Genomic DNA, 13,441 nt, shown 5'->3' with positions numbered 1-13,441 from the left:
CACAGAGCCACGCGTCCTGTCTCTGACGCGGGAAACACTGCGACACTGTCCTTCCTCTGGCCCTGTGTTTTTCTTGTGTTTTCTCGTATTTTCCTGTATTTTCCTCCATTTCCTGTTTGTTTTCCTGTCTTTTTCCTGTGTTTTTCCTGCAGCCCTGACACATTCTGGCTCCTGCTCTGAGCCGCAGTGTTCCTCAGAGAAGCAGCGCGTGACTCCCTCGGCTCCTTCACGCAGCCTATCGCGGCCTTGAACGTCACGTCATGAGCGCCCCACTCACCAGATGGAGAGACAAAGGTAACATGAGCAGGAAAATCCACAGATAGAGGTGGCACGAGTTGTTAAATTTGTTCTGCTCCGGGTCGTGGTACCAGCCCCCGGTCAGAGATGCCCAGACCCCCTGGCGCAGGGTCTGCACAACCTGGGAGCCCATGTCCCCCTCGCTCTCCTCCTCCCCGCTCAGGTTGGACGGGTGAATGGTGCTGCTGCTGCGAGGCGACAATAAAAAACTGTTTATGTGGCGCAGCTGACGCGGCGCCTGCGGGTCTGCGCGCTGCGGAGCTGCTTCTCTTCCGTCATGACTTAGCTCGTCCTCGGCGTCGTCTCAAAGTCCTTCTTCTTCTTCTTCTGTTCCTCTGATGCTGCTGTTATCTCCATCCTCATCCTCATGTTCACCTCTCTGCCTCCAGCGCGTTCACTGCGCAGCATCCGCCGCGTCCTTCCCACGACGCCCCTCCCCCCTGTGTCCTCCCTACAAAACAAGATATTATTATTATTATTATTATTATTATTATTATTATTATTATTATTATTATTATTAGTGTATTATATGTATTTGTTATTATTCTTATGTTTTCTTGTCCTCTCTGTAATGAGGACAAGGGGGCGACAGTGGCTCAGTTGGTGAGTGTTTGTCCACTGATCCATAGGTTGGCGGTGCGATTCTAACTCACACAGATGAATGCTGTCGTTGTGTCCTTGGGCAAGACACTTAACCCCCCTTTCCCTCAGTGTCAGTGTGCACTGGTGTGTGAGTGTGTGAGTGGTTCCTTGTTGTAAAGCGCTTTGAGTGACTTGAAGGTGGAAAAATGTGACCATTTTAGATTTACAACTGGTCCTGGTCCCAGCGAAGCGCTTTTTCCGCACAGGACTGATTTTGCACATGACTCTTTTTGCACAGCTTTTTTAGCACAGCTCTTTTTGCACAGGGATGTTTTTGCACAGCTCTTTTTTCCGCACAGAGCTGTGTTTTTACACCTCTTTTAGGCGCACAGAGCTCTCATTTTGCACAGCTTTAAGGCGCTCGCGCTCTGCTCACATTCCTCCGCAGACTCCTCCCCCTCCCCCGGTGTTGCTGCTGTCACGTGTCCTGTGCTGTCCAATCAGAGCGCTCCTCCGCCCGCAGCAGAGCGCACAGACTCTGGATGATCCACTGCTGCGTTTGGCTCGAGCGGAGACTGTGCGATGGGGGTTGTTTTGATTAAAAATGGACGAATAACTCCAGTTTTTCTGTTTTTAACATCGAGAAGAAGATGTTTTTAAGAGTTATCAGCCCTCGCGCTCGCAGCTGCTCTGGACAGTTTGGTGTAACTTTAGAATAATCCTGGATAAAACTTCTCCTCTACTTTTCCAAAGCTCGGGACCAGACTGCGCTCCTGTGCTAAGCTAAGCTGCTAGCCCAAAGTGTGGTATGTGCTGCAGATATGGATGGAACTAATGCAAACTGCTCTTTAAGTCTCACAGATCAGAATATGCGCATATGATCCACGTTTGCGCCACTGCTGCTTTAGTTTGACGCAGTGAGGACAGGGCAGGTGCACCTCCTGCCGCACCTGCCAAAACTCACAGCGCATCAGTGAAGAGGCTAGTGTTAGCTCCTGTTAGCTTCATCAGGCTGCAGAGTGTGACCTGCTGGACTCCACTGTGCGCCTGTCCCGGGGATCTGCGCCTCTTTATCCCGGATGACACGAGGCGCAAACTTTCTCTGGACTTTTACACAAACTTTAGTGAAGTGACATTTGAGGAGTGACGACGTGGATCAGAGCTGGTCTCAGGACTTTGGACAGAGTGAGCTGTGCGCAGGGAGTTCCCCTTTGCTCTCCCTTTTCACTCTCCTTTTCCTCTCTCTTTGCTCTGATTTTCCTCTCTTTTTCCTTTCTTTTTGCTCTCCGTTTGCTCTGCTTTTCCTCCCCTTTTGCTCTCTTTCCTTTCTCTTTCCTCTTTGCCCTCCTTCTGCTCTCTTTCCTCTCCTTTTCCTCTCCTTTTCCTCTCTGTCCCCTTTCCTTTTCCTCTCTTTTTCCTCTTTCCCCTCTCTCTTTCCTCTCCTTTTCTCCTGTCATGTCTCCCTTTCTCCCGTCCCATCCGATGTCCTAACGATGCTTCTTAAACTTCTTTTTTCCCGTCGCTCTTCCACAGTTTGACCTAAATTTTCTGCGCCTTATGGTGCCACTACAGCCTCTAGGACATGGAAGTCTCTCAGGCCGCTTCCCCAAACGGTGAAGGCGGTGGGACGGGGGAGCATGGGACGGGGGAGCGGGGAGGTGGGACGGGGGAGCGTGGCTGGACTGAGCCCCCCACGACGAGGTCGTGGGCGCACTCTGCCCCTCTGTGCCCGTCTCGGTCTCTGTGGACAGCTGCTTACGACTACGAGGCGAGCGGGGAGGACGAGCTGAGTCTGCGGCGCGGGGACGTGGTGGAGGTTCTGTCCAAGGACGCGGCGATCTCCGGGGACGAGGGCTGGTGGACGGGGAAAGTCAACCACCGCGTCGGGATTTTTCCATCCAACTATGTGACGTATCAGCCCGCGATCTACCGTATCCCCGCCGCCACCGCCCCGGAGCGCGTGCCAGGCTCTCCGGTGCGCATCCCCTTCAGTGAACTGGTTTTGGAAGAAATCATAGGCGTGGGCGGATTTGGCAAAGTTTACAGAGGAACGTGGAAAGATCAGGAGGTGGCGGTGAAGGCGGCGAGGCAGGATCCAGACGAGGACATAACGGCCACCGCTGCCAGCGTGAAACAAGAAGCAAAACTGTTCTCCATGCTGCAGCACCCGAACATTATCAAACTGGAGGGAGTGTGTTTGGAGGAGCCCAACCTGTGTCTGGTCATGGAGTACGCCCGAGGAGGCACTCTGAACCGGGCGCTCACTGGGAGAAGGATCCCACCTCACATCCTGGTCAACTGGGCGGTGCAGATCGCCCGAGGGATGCACTACCTGCACGAGGGCGCCGTGGTGCCCATCATCCACCGGGACCTCAAGTCTAGTAACAGTAAGTACAGAGTTAACTGTGGCTTTATTAACTACGTTCCTTTAATATTTGACTTAAATGGTACAAACTACTCACACTTTTTATTTATTCAAGCATTTGGCTCAAAGATTGAAACAGATTTAAAATATAGGGCCATTTTTAAAGCTTTAATTGTGTTGATTCTCATTTAAAGGTCCAATATTAGACAAAACTGACTGTTGTGAGTGTTAAACCATGTTCTAATGTTGTTTCCTCCTCAGAAATAGACCTGGAGTTGTGTTTTGTTTCCATTTTTTTAGTCCATCTACATCTCCAAAGCTCAAAACGCTCTGTTCCACCTTGTGATGTCATGAAGTGGTAGTTTTCAACAGTTTTTATCAGCTCCATTTACCTTTAGTTCACCAGAGATTTAAAAACTCCGGGGCTGAAATGATCCAAATGATTCTAGAAATGAAGGTGTGTGGAGTTTAAAAACACACTGTGGAGCACTTCCTGTATCACCACACGATGACATCACAAGGTGGAACAGAGTGTTTTCAGTCTGAGAGAAGAAGTTGGCCTAAATCTGCCAGTTTGTTTGTGCGTTAAATGTGTGAATGAAGCAAAAAAACACAACTCCAGGTCTGTTTTTGACGAGGAAATGGACATTATAACATAGAAAACAGCGTGATATGAGCTCTTTAAAAGTACTTCAGTTGTTTTTAGTTTTATTTAAATGTTAGCCGTGTTAGCAGAGGCGGTGGGAGGGGGCGGGGGTTCTACTGTCATGAGGATGTGAAACGGGGTCAGTTTGCTCAGCTGCACCCAGATTCCCACCTTCCCAGCCCCCTCCTCACCTCAGGCTCTTACTGTGTTAAAATATTCACCGATTTACTAAACTCTAACCACATCAACCCACGGTCAGGCCACGTTTCCAGTCAACCGCGTTGTTTACGACTGATAATGGAGGTCAAAGGGCAAGACAAACCTCCAGGCGTGATATTAGAACGCGTTTTAAAACAGTTTACGCAAATGGAACGTGAACCTTTTGCACGGTTCATTTTTAGTCATTTCTGGATCGTGACGTGTGGCGGATAAAAGATTTGAGTCAAAAATTAAAGCGGCTGAAAACTATATTCACAATGAGTCACACGGCCCCTTCCTCCAGGTGAGTGAGTGTAACACGACTCCAGCTCTGTGTCCCAGCTCTGCGAGGCTCAAAAGCACCAAAACAGAGCGTACAACAGGTCACGAATACACTTTATATATAAATGTATACGTGTGCGCGCAGCCTCGTTTGGTCAGAGCAGAGAGAATCACGTCGACTGGGAAATTATGTTAAATTATGTCGCTTTATTTTGAAATTATGTGATGCAGACAGTTCATTTTTGTGATTATTTTCATTAAAATGGCATCGCTGAGTAGACTGACCCTGTAGGAGGCCGCGGCGCTGAGTAGACCGACCCTCTGGAAAGCCGCGGCGGTCACCAGACGAGGCAGGAGCGGAGAGCGAGCGGGTCACAGTCTGGACATCTGTATCAATACAAGTGTTGACTCAAATGTGAATGAGGCCAGAGTTTGTGTTTGTCTGTAAAGAGGCAAAAGGGTCAGAAAACACATATACACACGGACACACACACACACACACACCGGGGACACACACACACGTGCTGGGGGTGTGAATCTTTAAGTCCTCTGTGATTTAATTTTGATTATTGGGGTCGATGGGGACGATTCTCGATACTAAAACGACTCTAAATCCACTTCTGAAGCCATTTCTCAGTCAAAAACAAAGAACATTTATTTTACACGTTTAAAGTTCCATTTCTTTTGTGTAAACTGTACAAACTAAATTGTATAAACGAAACAGAATCAGGCAGGAATCTGAAAGAAGGTCCAAGAAATTGTATTATTTTTATAGATTTTTTATTTATTTATTATTTTATTAGTCCATAATTCAATATAAATAAATAAATAATAAAACAAAATGAAAATATATATATAAATAAATAAACACATAAATAAATAAAATAAAATATCTACTCTGGACCCAGTTAATTCCATATTTGTCAAAGATAAACACGCCCCCTATAGAGTTTGAGGCGGGTCACATCTCTGTGGCGTCGTGTTATTGACCTGTGAGTTTAAATATAAGTTTTATAAAGCGCACGAGTCCACTCTGCCGCCCTGAGCGAAGGCGTTTGCACCTCAGATCTAAAGATGGCGTCCCCAGATGTGTCACACTGCTGTTTTCAGTCACTAAAACGACCCCAAACAGCACCGTACACATGCGTCTGTGTTTGTTTTCTGTTGACTTTTATACGAGACACTTGGGTCAGTTATAGAAACATCATGGCAGAAATAAAGTTGAATTGAACCACAGCCAGAGCACTCGGTCTCAGTGTGGACTCCACTTCTCGGTCAGTTATCAGCTCACACAGTACAACTCTCACAGACAAACATGCAGCTATTTGATCAGTGATTAGCCTGTAAAGTAATATGTTGGAAGTCAGTGAGATTTGGCCAATCTCTTTTGTGTTTTTCAACCTAATCTGGAAAATCCCAGCCTGCAGGGAGGAATGTTGCTAATGAGGGATAAAAGCTTAACATACGTTTGCACAATGGACTGGTCAAGCAGCGGTTGCTAGGCTACTGTGGCCAGAAGAATGGCTAGAACTCGGAGGGTCTCAAAGCCCTGGTTTTGTTTTGTTCTGTTCATATTTAATCTCTGAGAGCGGCTCCTCTTATTGGCTCCGACTGAGAGGGTTTCCTTCCCGTTTCTCTCCCTCTTAACTCGCCTCTCGTCTCATGTCTCAGCTCGAGCGTTTGGGTTTGGACAAACTCAAACAGAAAAGAAACGAGACTTTGACTTGATTTAATCAGTGGCTCTTTGCAGTGCTATTCCACGTATGTGATTCAGTGAAGGAAGAAGTACTCACGTTTGGTACTTAAGTAAAAGTACAGATACAGAGGTAAAAAGTTACTCAAGTAAAAGTATCACATGAAAAAATCTACTTACATAAAAATATGAAAGGACCTGTTTAACAAATGAACAACACTTTTATTTTTTACTCTTAAAGTACATTTTTAAAGTGTAAATGTAGAAATATCGATTTAAAATGAAACATTTTGTTCAACAGAAACAAAATGAATCAGGTTCTTCATTTTTCTTCTGATTTTTGTGTATATATTTTTGTTTTGCTCAAAGCAGAAGCCTGAACTTTTAAACTTTAGTCAGGATGTTTCCACAAACATGGTAAAAATACTCCCTCAAATCATATGAAAAGTACTTTTACTTTTCAGTCCTGTTCAAAAATGTAGTGGAGTAGAAAGTACAGATACTGCTCTCAAATGTATTCGAGTAAAAGTAAAAGGTATCCACTGTAAAATGTACTTAAGTGAAGTACAGATACAGAGGTAAAAAGTTACTAAAATAAAATAATCACATGAAAAAATCAACTTGACTCAAGTATTTAAGCACACGTTTAAAAATGCACTTTAGGAGTAAAAAGTAAAAGTATTTCATTATTTCAGTGTTATTTGTTAAAAAATGATAAAAAAATTTGACATATTCTGTTCCAACAGTAAAAATACGAATCAACTTTTTACTTATGTACTGTATGTGCTTGTACTTTACTGCTTGTACTTTACTGCTTGTACTTTACTGCTTGTACTTTACTGCTTGTACTTTACTTCCTTCCAGCCCCGATGTCGTGACTAAAATAACATAAATTATCTTTTGGCCTGTGTTAAACTTCATTTCTGTGCTCGTTCCACACGTATGTGTTGAGTGTGTGTTGAGTGTGTGTTGAGTGTGTGTTGAGTGTGTGTTGTGTCGTGTTTTGCTGAATTTCTAGATAAGACAAAAATAATAAGTGAAACTTGGCTCTGGGCCAAGACCCAAACCACATGAAGCAGTTTCACTTCTGCAGCGTCGCTCAGTACGACAGGAATGTGCAGAATGACACTCCACGACTGCAGCTTGTGTCCTGTGTCCTCTGGACTGTGCACCGTCCTGTGAACTGTGTCCTCTGTCCTGTGTCCTCTGTCCTGTGAACTGTGTCCTGTGTCCTCTGTCCTGTGTCCTCTGTCCTGTGCCCTGTGCACCGTCCTGTGTCCTCTGTCTTGTGAACTGTGTCCTCTGTCCTGTGAACTGTGTCCTGTGCACCGTCCTGTGTCCTCTGTCCTGTGCACCGTCCTGTGTCCTCTGTCCTGTGAACTGTGTCCTGTGCACCGTCCTGTGTCCTCTGTCCTGTGTCCTGTGCACCGTCCTGTGTCCTCTGTCCTGTGAACTGTGTCCTGTGCACCGTCCTGTGTCCTCTGTCCTGTGTCCTCTGTCCTGTGCCCTGTGCACCGTCTTGTGTCCTCTGTCCTGCGGCCTGTGTCCTCTGTCCTGTCCTGTGTCCTCTGTCCTGTCCTGTGTGTTCTGTCCTGTCCTCTGTGTTCTGTCCTGTGTCTTGTCCTGTGTCCTGTCCTGTGTTCTGTCCTGTGTCCTGTCCTGTGTCCTGTCCTGTGTTCTGTCCTGTGTCTTGTGTTCTGTCCTGTGTCCTGTCCTCTGTCCTCTGTCAGTGTTCAGACTCATTAAATGATTCGCTGTATGGATTTTATTTTCATTTCTTTGAGCAGAAGTGCAGATTTATCACAATAATCACAACATTCACTTATCGTCCCATATTTGAAACATGGAACAGTATTTTTTGTGTCAGTATTTATCGTCTTTGCACTTCTTGGAAATTGTCGGTTATTTTTGCTCACATAAGACTTTAATCCTAGAGTCTGAGTACAGTTACTCACAGTTAAAATATTTATAATGTGGGACATTTTTGGTTCTATTTTTGGCTGTGATCAGATTGAACCTGAGACCTGGCATCACATGAGGACAGCACATTTTTAGAAGAAAAGCAACAATGCAAACATGTTTATTTATTTACAATTTTGAATATTTTTAAGATATATTTATCAGAATATTTTATTTATTTTTTGTAAAGGCACATGTCGTCCTGCTCCCGTCAGAACAATGTGCCTCATGTGAAGTGCTGCTAAGAGGAACAACGGTTTTTACTCAGAACAAATGTTGCTCTGTTCAGGAACTTAATAAAAAGTTTTTTACAAATCGTTAGTATTAGAAATGAATAAAGCCATGAAAGAACTCGGGTCTCAGGAGGTTAAGTTGTAAAAGTTTGTATAAATAACTCGTCTGACTCATTCCAGACTCAAACTAACGTCCAAAGTGTTTCATTCTGCTGTTTATGATGATTTTTAACAGTATTGCAGATTTATAAAAGTTTCTGTGTTTTAAATCTGCTCTGGGGTTTTGTGTCAGTTGCATAAATACATCGTTTATCGTGTATATTTACTTCATCGATATAACGCGGTTCAAACGTTGGTATCGTGACAGGCGTGCTACGGTGAAGCGCCTGACGATGTTGGAGGGAGTTTCGCCGTAGCTTCCCCACAATCGCCCCGGTGACACTTGGACAGTTAGTGCCTGTCGTTGTGTGCTCAGAGAATGGGCAGAGCGAGAGAGGAGGAGTGGAGATGCTTTCACACTGTTTTTTATGACCTCTCCCTGACTGCACCTATTGTTGGGGGGACCGGCTGAAAAGGGAACAGGCCCACAGCTGAGCGGAGCTACCTTCAGAGCCCGCCAATGGCCCAGCTCGAGCGCTACGGCACTTTAATAGACGCTAACGCGGCATAAAGGTCCTTGTGCTGCGCGTTTTGGCTCGAATGCCCGTGTTATGAGCTGATTTGAACTTAAACATCAGAAGAGGAAGCGAGCGGACAAAGCGGCCCAGAGAGACGTGACCATGATGGATGGATTTAGCCCGCCTTTAGCCCTGATCCTTTTCCCAGCATCCCCTGGGCCGGGGGGCTCTCTGGTTTCAACAAACGCACCAGAGTTTAGCAAGACTCTCAGGACGGGACTCATTTAGCTCTAAAATGAGAGAGAACGACACAAGGCCTGGGACGATTCTGAACTTCATGTCTCAACTGTCACGGCCGCAATTATATCACGATATTTATTAAAGTTTCTGAGGGTTTAAAATGTTCTGGATATGAATAATTATAATTTAAATCTTACGAATAAGTCTGAGTTGGTCTTGTAATTGTTATCGGTGAAAACGGCTACGATCTAGAGGAGAATAATCTATATGAGCAGGGCCGTCAACTCAAATTTGGGGGCCCGGGCCAAGAAGTCTCACGTGGCCCCCCCTCTAATACAAATGAATAGGAAGAACCCTAAACCCCGGGACAACAGACCCGTTTGTCCCCCCTGTCGACTCCCCTGTGGATAAGTCATTTTTTTCTGCACATTCTGATGATATAACGGCGATTATCTTTGCTGCGATTATATAAAATGTCCCATGAACGATTATTGTCGACGCTTTTCATCACGATAAACGATATTATTGTTTATTGCTCCATCCCTAAACAGCGCTAATCTTTCATTAAAAGTACAACTGTAATAAACACCGTAAAAGGAACTCGTGACAATCTTACATTTTGAATATTCCGACACAGATTGTTTAGAATCCAGTCCAGTCATTGGCCGATACGCTCGACTGATATTTTTTCGGCGGATACAAACTCACTCACAGCCCCGTTTTACCGCGGACCCTCAAGAAAACTGTGTCGTCACGTTTTGAGCATCTCTTTCTGCAGTTGTCCAACGAGGTTCGTCTGGATTCCTGATAATTTACTTCAATAATCGTTTTCCAGACCAAGGTTTAGTTCATTCTCATCCCTGAGAGTTTGTTTTGCTCACTAGCGCCTCACAGTGGTCACGTGATGTTGCTATGACGTGTCCGGTCAGCTCATTTGAACCGGTTTTGGCGTTGTCACCTGACCGGACACGTCACAGCGACATCACCTGACCACTGTAAGGCGCTAGTGAGCAGAACAAACTGTCAGGGATGAAAACGAAATAAACCTTAGTCTGGAAAAAGTTAAAATAAAAAAAAAAATAAAAAAGGTTTGTGCGTCTGTTCTAGGCAAAAATCAGCCTAAACAAAATATCTGTGCTGGAGATAAAGTATTTATTTATTTAGAATCGTTGCCACACTCGAATCTCAAATCTCAACCGCTGGATTCGCACCCAAACTCGATCAGAAAAGAAACAAAAAAATTCAAAAGTAGTGCGCTCGAGCTGTTAGCGTGGTATGTTTAAAGTTTACATCACGTTTTTGAAATCGTATTCCTCATCAACATGTCACGGTTGATGATGGTTTCCAAAAACAGCCTCCCTTCACCTGGAGGCTCTGGGGGCAAAGAGAAGAAGCGTGAGAGCAGCTTTGAAGACTCGGCTCTGTGGATGATGTTCCCTGTTCTGCTGGTGAAACATGGCCGTGCCCGGAGCCCCGTGCAGGGGACAGACCCAGGGTGGAGCCCGCCTCGGGGCCCCAGCCAGCTCCAGTTGCGTTTCACTGTTGTCTACACTTTTGGAAGAATAAGAAAACACAGAAGAAAGGGAGTCGGACCACCTCAAAACAGTATCTGTACAAACGCAACGACGAAGTGTGGACACGCCCAAACTCGCACTAGTGTTTTGCATTTTTATTTTTACTGCTTTTTACGTTTTATATTCACCTTATTCAGCCACGCCCACTTTTTCTGTGAATGCAACTAAACCGCACTTTCTTTGTAGTAGCATTTCCAGTTAAGTGGAAATCCTGTTCCTTTTCGATAAAGAATTTGAGAAGTTTTGACACTAAAATATTATAGAAAATCGGTGGATTTGTGTAAAATGTTCAACACTGCACTGAAAACAGCTCTGTAATCCGTATAAAACCTATTTGTGTCAAGATCGGCAGCTTCATATAATAATACAACCTGAATGACGACGGCGGTGCACACAACTTTCAGAATAAGAATAGACACAGAAGACATCAAATATATGAAGCAAGATCTGTGGAATTACCGTATTTTCCGGACTATAACTCGCACTTTTTTTGTCTTTTCGTAGTTTGGTCAGGGGTGCGACTTATACTCAGATGTGACTTATATGTGGAATATAAGTCACATCTGAGTATATAATTTCACATCTTCCCAAGGGTCACACTGTTTTTTCTTCATTATTATGCATTTTGTACTCTAGAGCGACTTGTAGACCGGAAAATACAGTATGTAGTATAGAAGAAAAGTGAGATAACTGTACTCTGCTGGCCTGGGAACGCCTTGGGGTCCCACCAGAGCAGCTGAAGGAAGTGTCTGGGGTGAGGGGAGTCTGGGAGTCCCTGCTTAGACTGCTGCCCCTGTGACCTGAGCTGGATAAGAGGAAGAAAATGGATGGATGGATGTAACTCTATTAAATATGTTTTGACAAAGCAAAAGGAGGAGGCCACTTTGAGAAGTTGAAAATAAAATATTTAACTTTTTGTCTTTGCTCCTTAATTCCATATATGTTACTTCATATATTTGGTGTCTTCTGTTTTGTTTATAAAATGTAGAAAGTAGTAAAAAATAAAGAAAAAAAAACATTGAATGAGATGGTTTGTGCGTTGTTTCTTTCACCATTTTAAATTAAAAACACACAATCGTCTCGTCTCTTTAGTGCAAAATGATGCAAACATAATCTAATCAAAAACGTATTAAGGATGCACCGATCCAGCTCTTCTGATACCGATACCGATTTCAATACTATAGCTTTACAGATCTGCCGATACCCGATATGAACTGATACCAGAGCAAAGAATAAAAACGGCATTTATTTCCTTTAAACAAAAATAAAATGACACAAAAATGATCCTTGTGTTATGTTGTTAATGATCTCTCAAGTTAACGACAGAACAGCAGATCCAGCAGTTCCAATACCGATATTTTCACTTTAAATATCTGCCAATACTCGATGTTAATCGATACCAGTGCAGAAACAGAAAATGGCTGTGATTTCTTTAAAACACAGTGAATTTATTCCACAGAAATCCAATAGTGTGATTTAACTTATTTAGCCTTCAAACTGAATAACTTAATTTGAAAAAAGTCCAACCATTATCAGGCGTTCAAAGCCAAAACTCGACTGAACCGATACCGTGGAACCGATACCTGAACCAGCTAATTACCAGTATCAGTATTGGTACAAACAAAACAATTTTCTAGTCACGCAGAAAGTCTCATAATGTTTGAACTTTTTTTGCATCAATTTATTTGTCAAGAAGTGACTGAGTGAGTGTGATGTATTTAAGATTTTACTAAAACTTTTAAACTTTTTTTTTTTTGCAATGTGGACATTTTTTCAAATTTAACTTCCTGGATCGAAATCATGACATCACACTAGAGAATTACTTTGCTATTACCGAGCAACCATGTGGTACGCTAGGCCGAAACCACAGACTGTGTAAAAGAAGTTCAGTTTCAAATGAAGCTCGTCGAGGCCAGAGCAGTTACAGCGGCTAATGTCGAGCAGAGTTCCGACTGCGAGTATCATAGCAACCAAAGAGCCAATCCAGAGTGAGGCTGTTGAAGGTAACGCCCCTTTCCACCTGTAACACTGGTTTAGCAGGGAGCGGGCGCTTAGCAACGCTGTCAATCAAACCTGTTGCTAACGCTAACAGGAGCGACCTCGGGGAGAGAAGGACCTGATTTGTCTGTTTTTAATGTTCATATCTTGATTTACAGACACAATAGTGAAATAAAAACCCCAGGATCATGTAGAGGGTTAATACGAACATTTAAGACCAAAATGAGTCTGAAGCAGCAGAGACAGAGAGAGGGGACAGTTTTGAAAAAAAAAAAAAAATAATAATAGACAAAGAAAAAAACAAAAAACTTAAAATAACAAAAAAAATTAAAAAATAACTCAATATAACAAAACATAGAATAAATCAACTCAAAATAACTTAAAAAAAAAAAAGCAAAATAACAAAAAAAAATGAGGAAAATAAACAAGAAAAAAAAAACTAAAAAAATAAATAAATTAATAAATAACTCTCAAAATAACAAATGTACCCAGGATCATGTAGAGTGGGTTAATACGAACGTTTAAGACCAAAGTGACTAATCTGACAGCAGCAGGTACAGAGAAAGGACACAGTTTTGAAAAAAAAAAAAAAACAAAAACCCAAAGAGACCAAAATTTAAGACAGTTATTGTTTTTCTATAGAAAGTGAATTGGTGCCAGAAGACAAGGATATCGGCCGAGCGATATTTAGAAGCCGATATCCGATCCAAACACATCTCCCGTATCGCCCATGTCCTCGTTTATTTGTAGCTCTTAT

The 13,441-nt window shown here is 43.5% G+C and overlaps 2 protein-coding genes across 2 annotated transcripts in view; one reads left to right on the top strand and one right to left on the bottom strand.

The window, feature by feature from the left end:
• The window catches only part of pcnx2 (pecanex 2), a 38,466-nt gene extending 38,003 nt beyond the window's left edge, over positions 1-463 (bottom strand). The window contains exon 1 of the mRNA XM_055227118.1: positions 278-463. Coding sequence (XP_055083093.1) covers positions 278-430 — 153 coding nt within the window. The 5' untranslated portion in view covers positions 431-463. The remainder of the gene's footprint in view (positions 1-277) is intronic.
• Positions 464-1,442: 979 nt separating this feature from the next.
• Positions 1,443-13,441, top strand: part of map3k21 (mitogen-activated protein kinase kinase kinase 21) — a 35,393-nt gene continuing 23,394 nt past the window's right edge. Inside the window, exon 1 of the mRNA XM_033979176.2 lies at positions 1,443-3,266. Coding sequence (XP_033835067.1) covers positions 2,462-3,266 — 805 coding nt within the window. The 5' untranslated portion in view covers positions 1,443-2,461. The remainder of the gene's footprint in view (positions 3,267-13,441) is intronic.

Source organism: Periophthalmus magnuspinnatus, chromosome 15 (assembly GCF_009829125.3).
Source record: "Periophthalmus magnuspinnatus isolate fPerMag1 chromosome 15, fPerMag1.2.pri, whole genome shotgun sequence".
Lineage (NCBI taxonomy): Eukaryota > Metazoa > Chordata > Actinopteri > Gobiiformes > Gobiidae > Periophthalmus > Periophthalmus magnuspinnatus.
The sequence above is the reverse complement of the archived record's forward strand: the minus strand, read 5'-3'. Positions and strand labels throughout refer to the sequence as shown.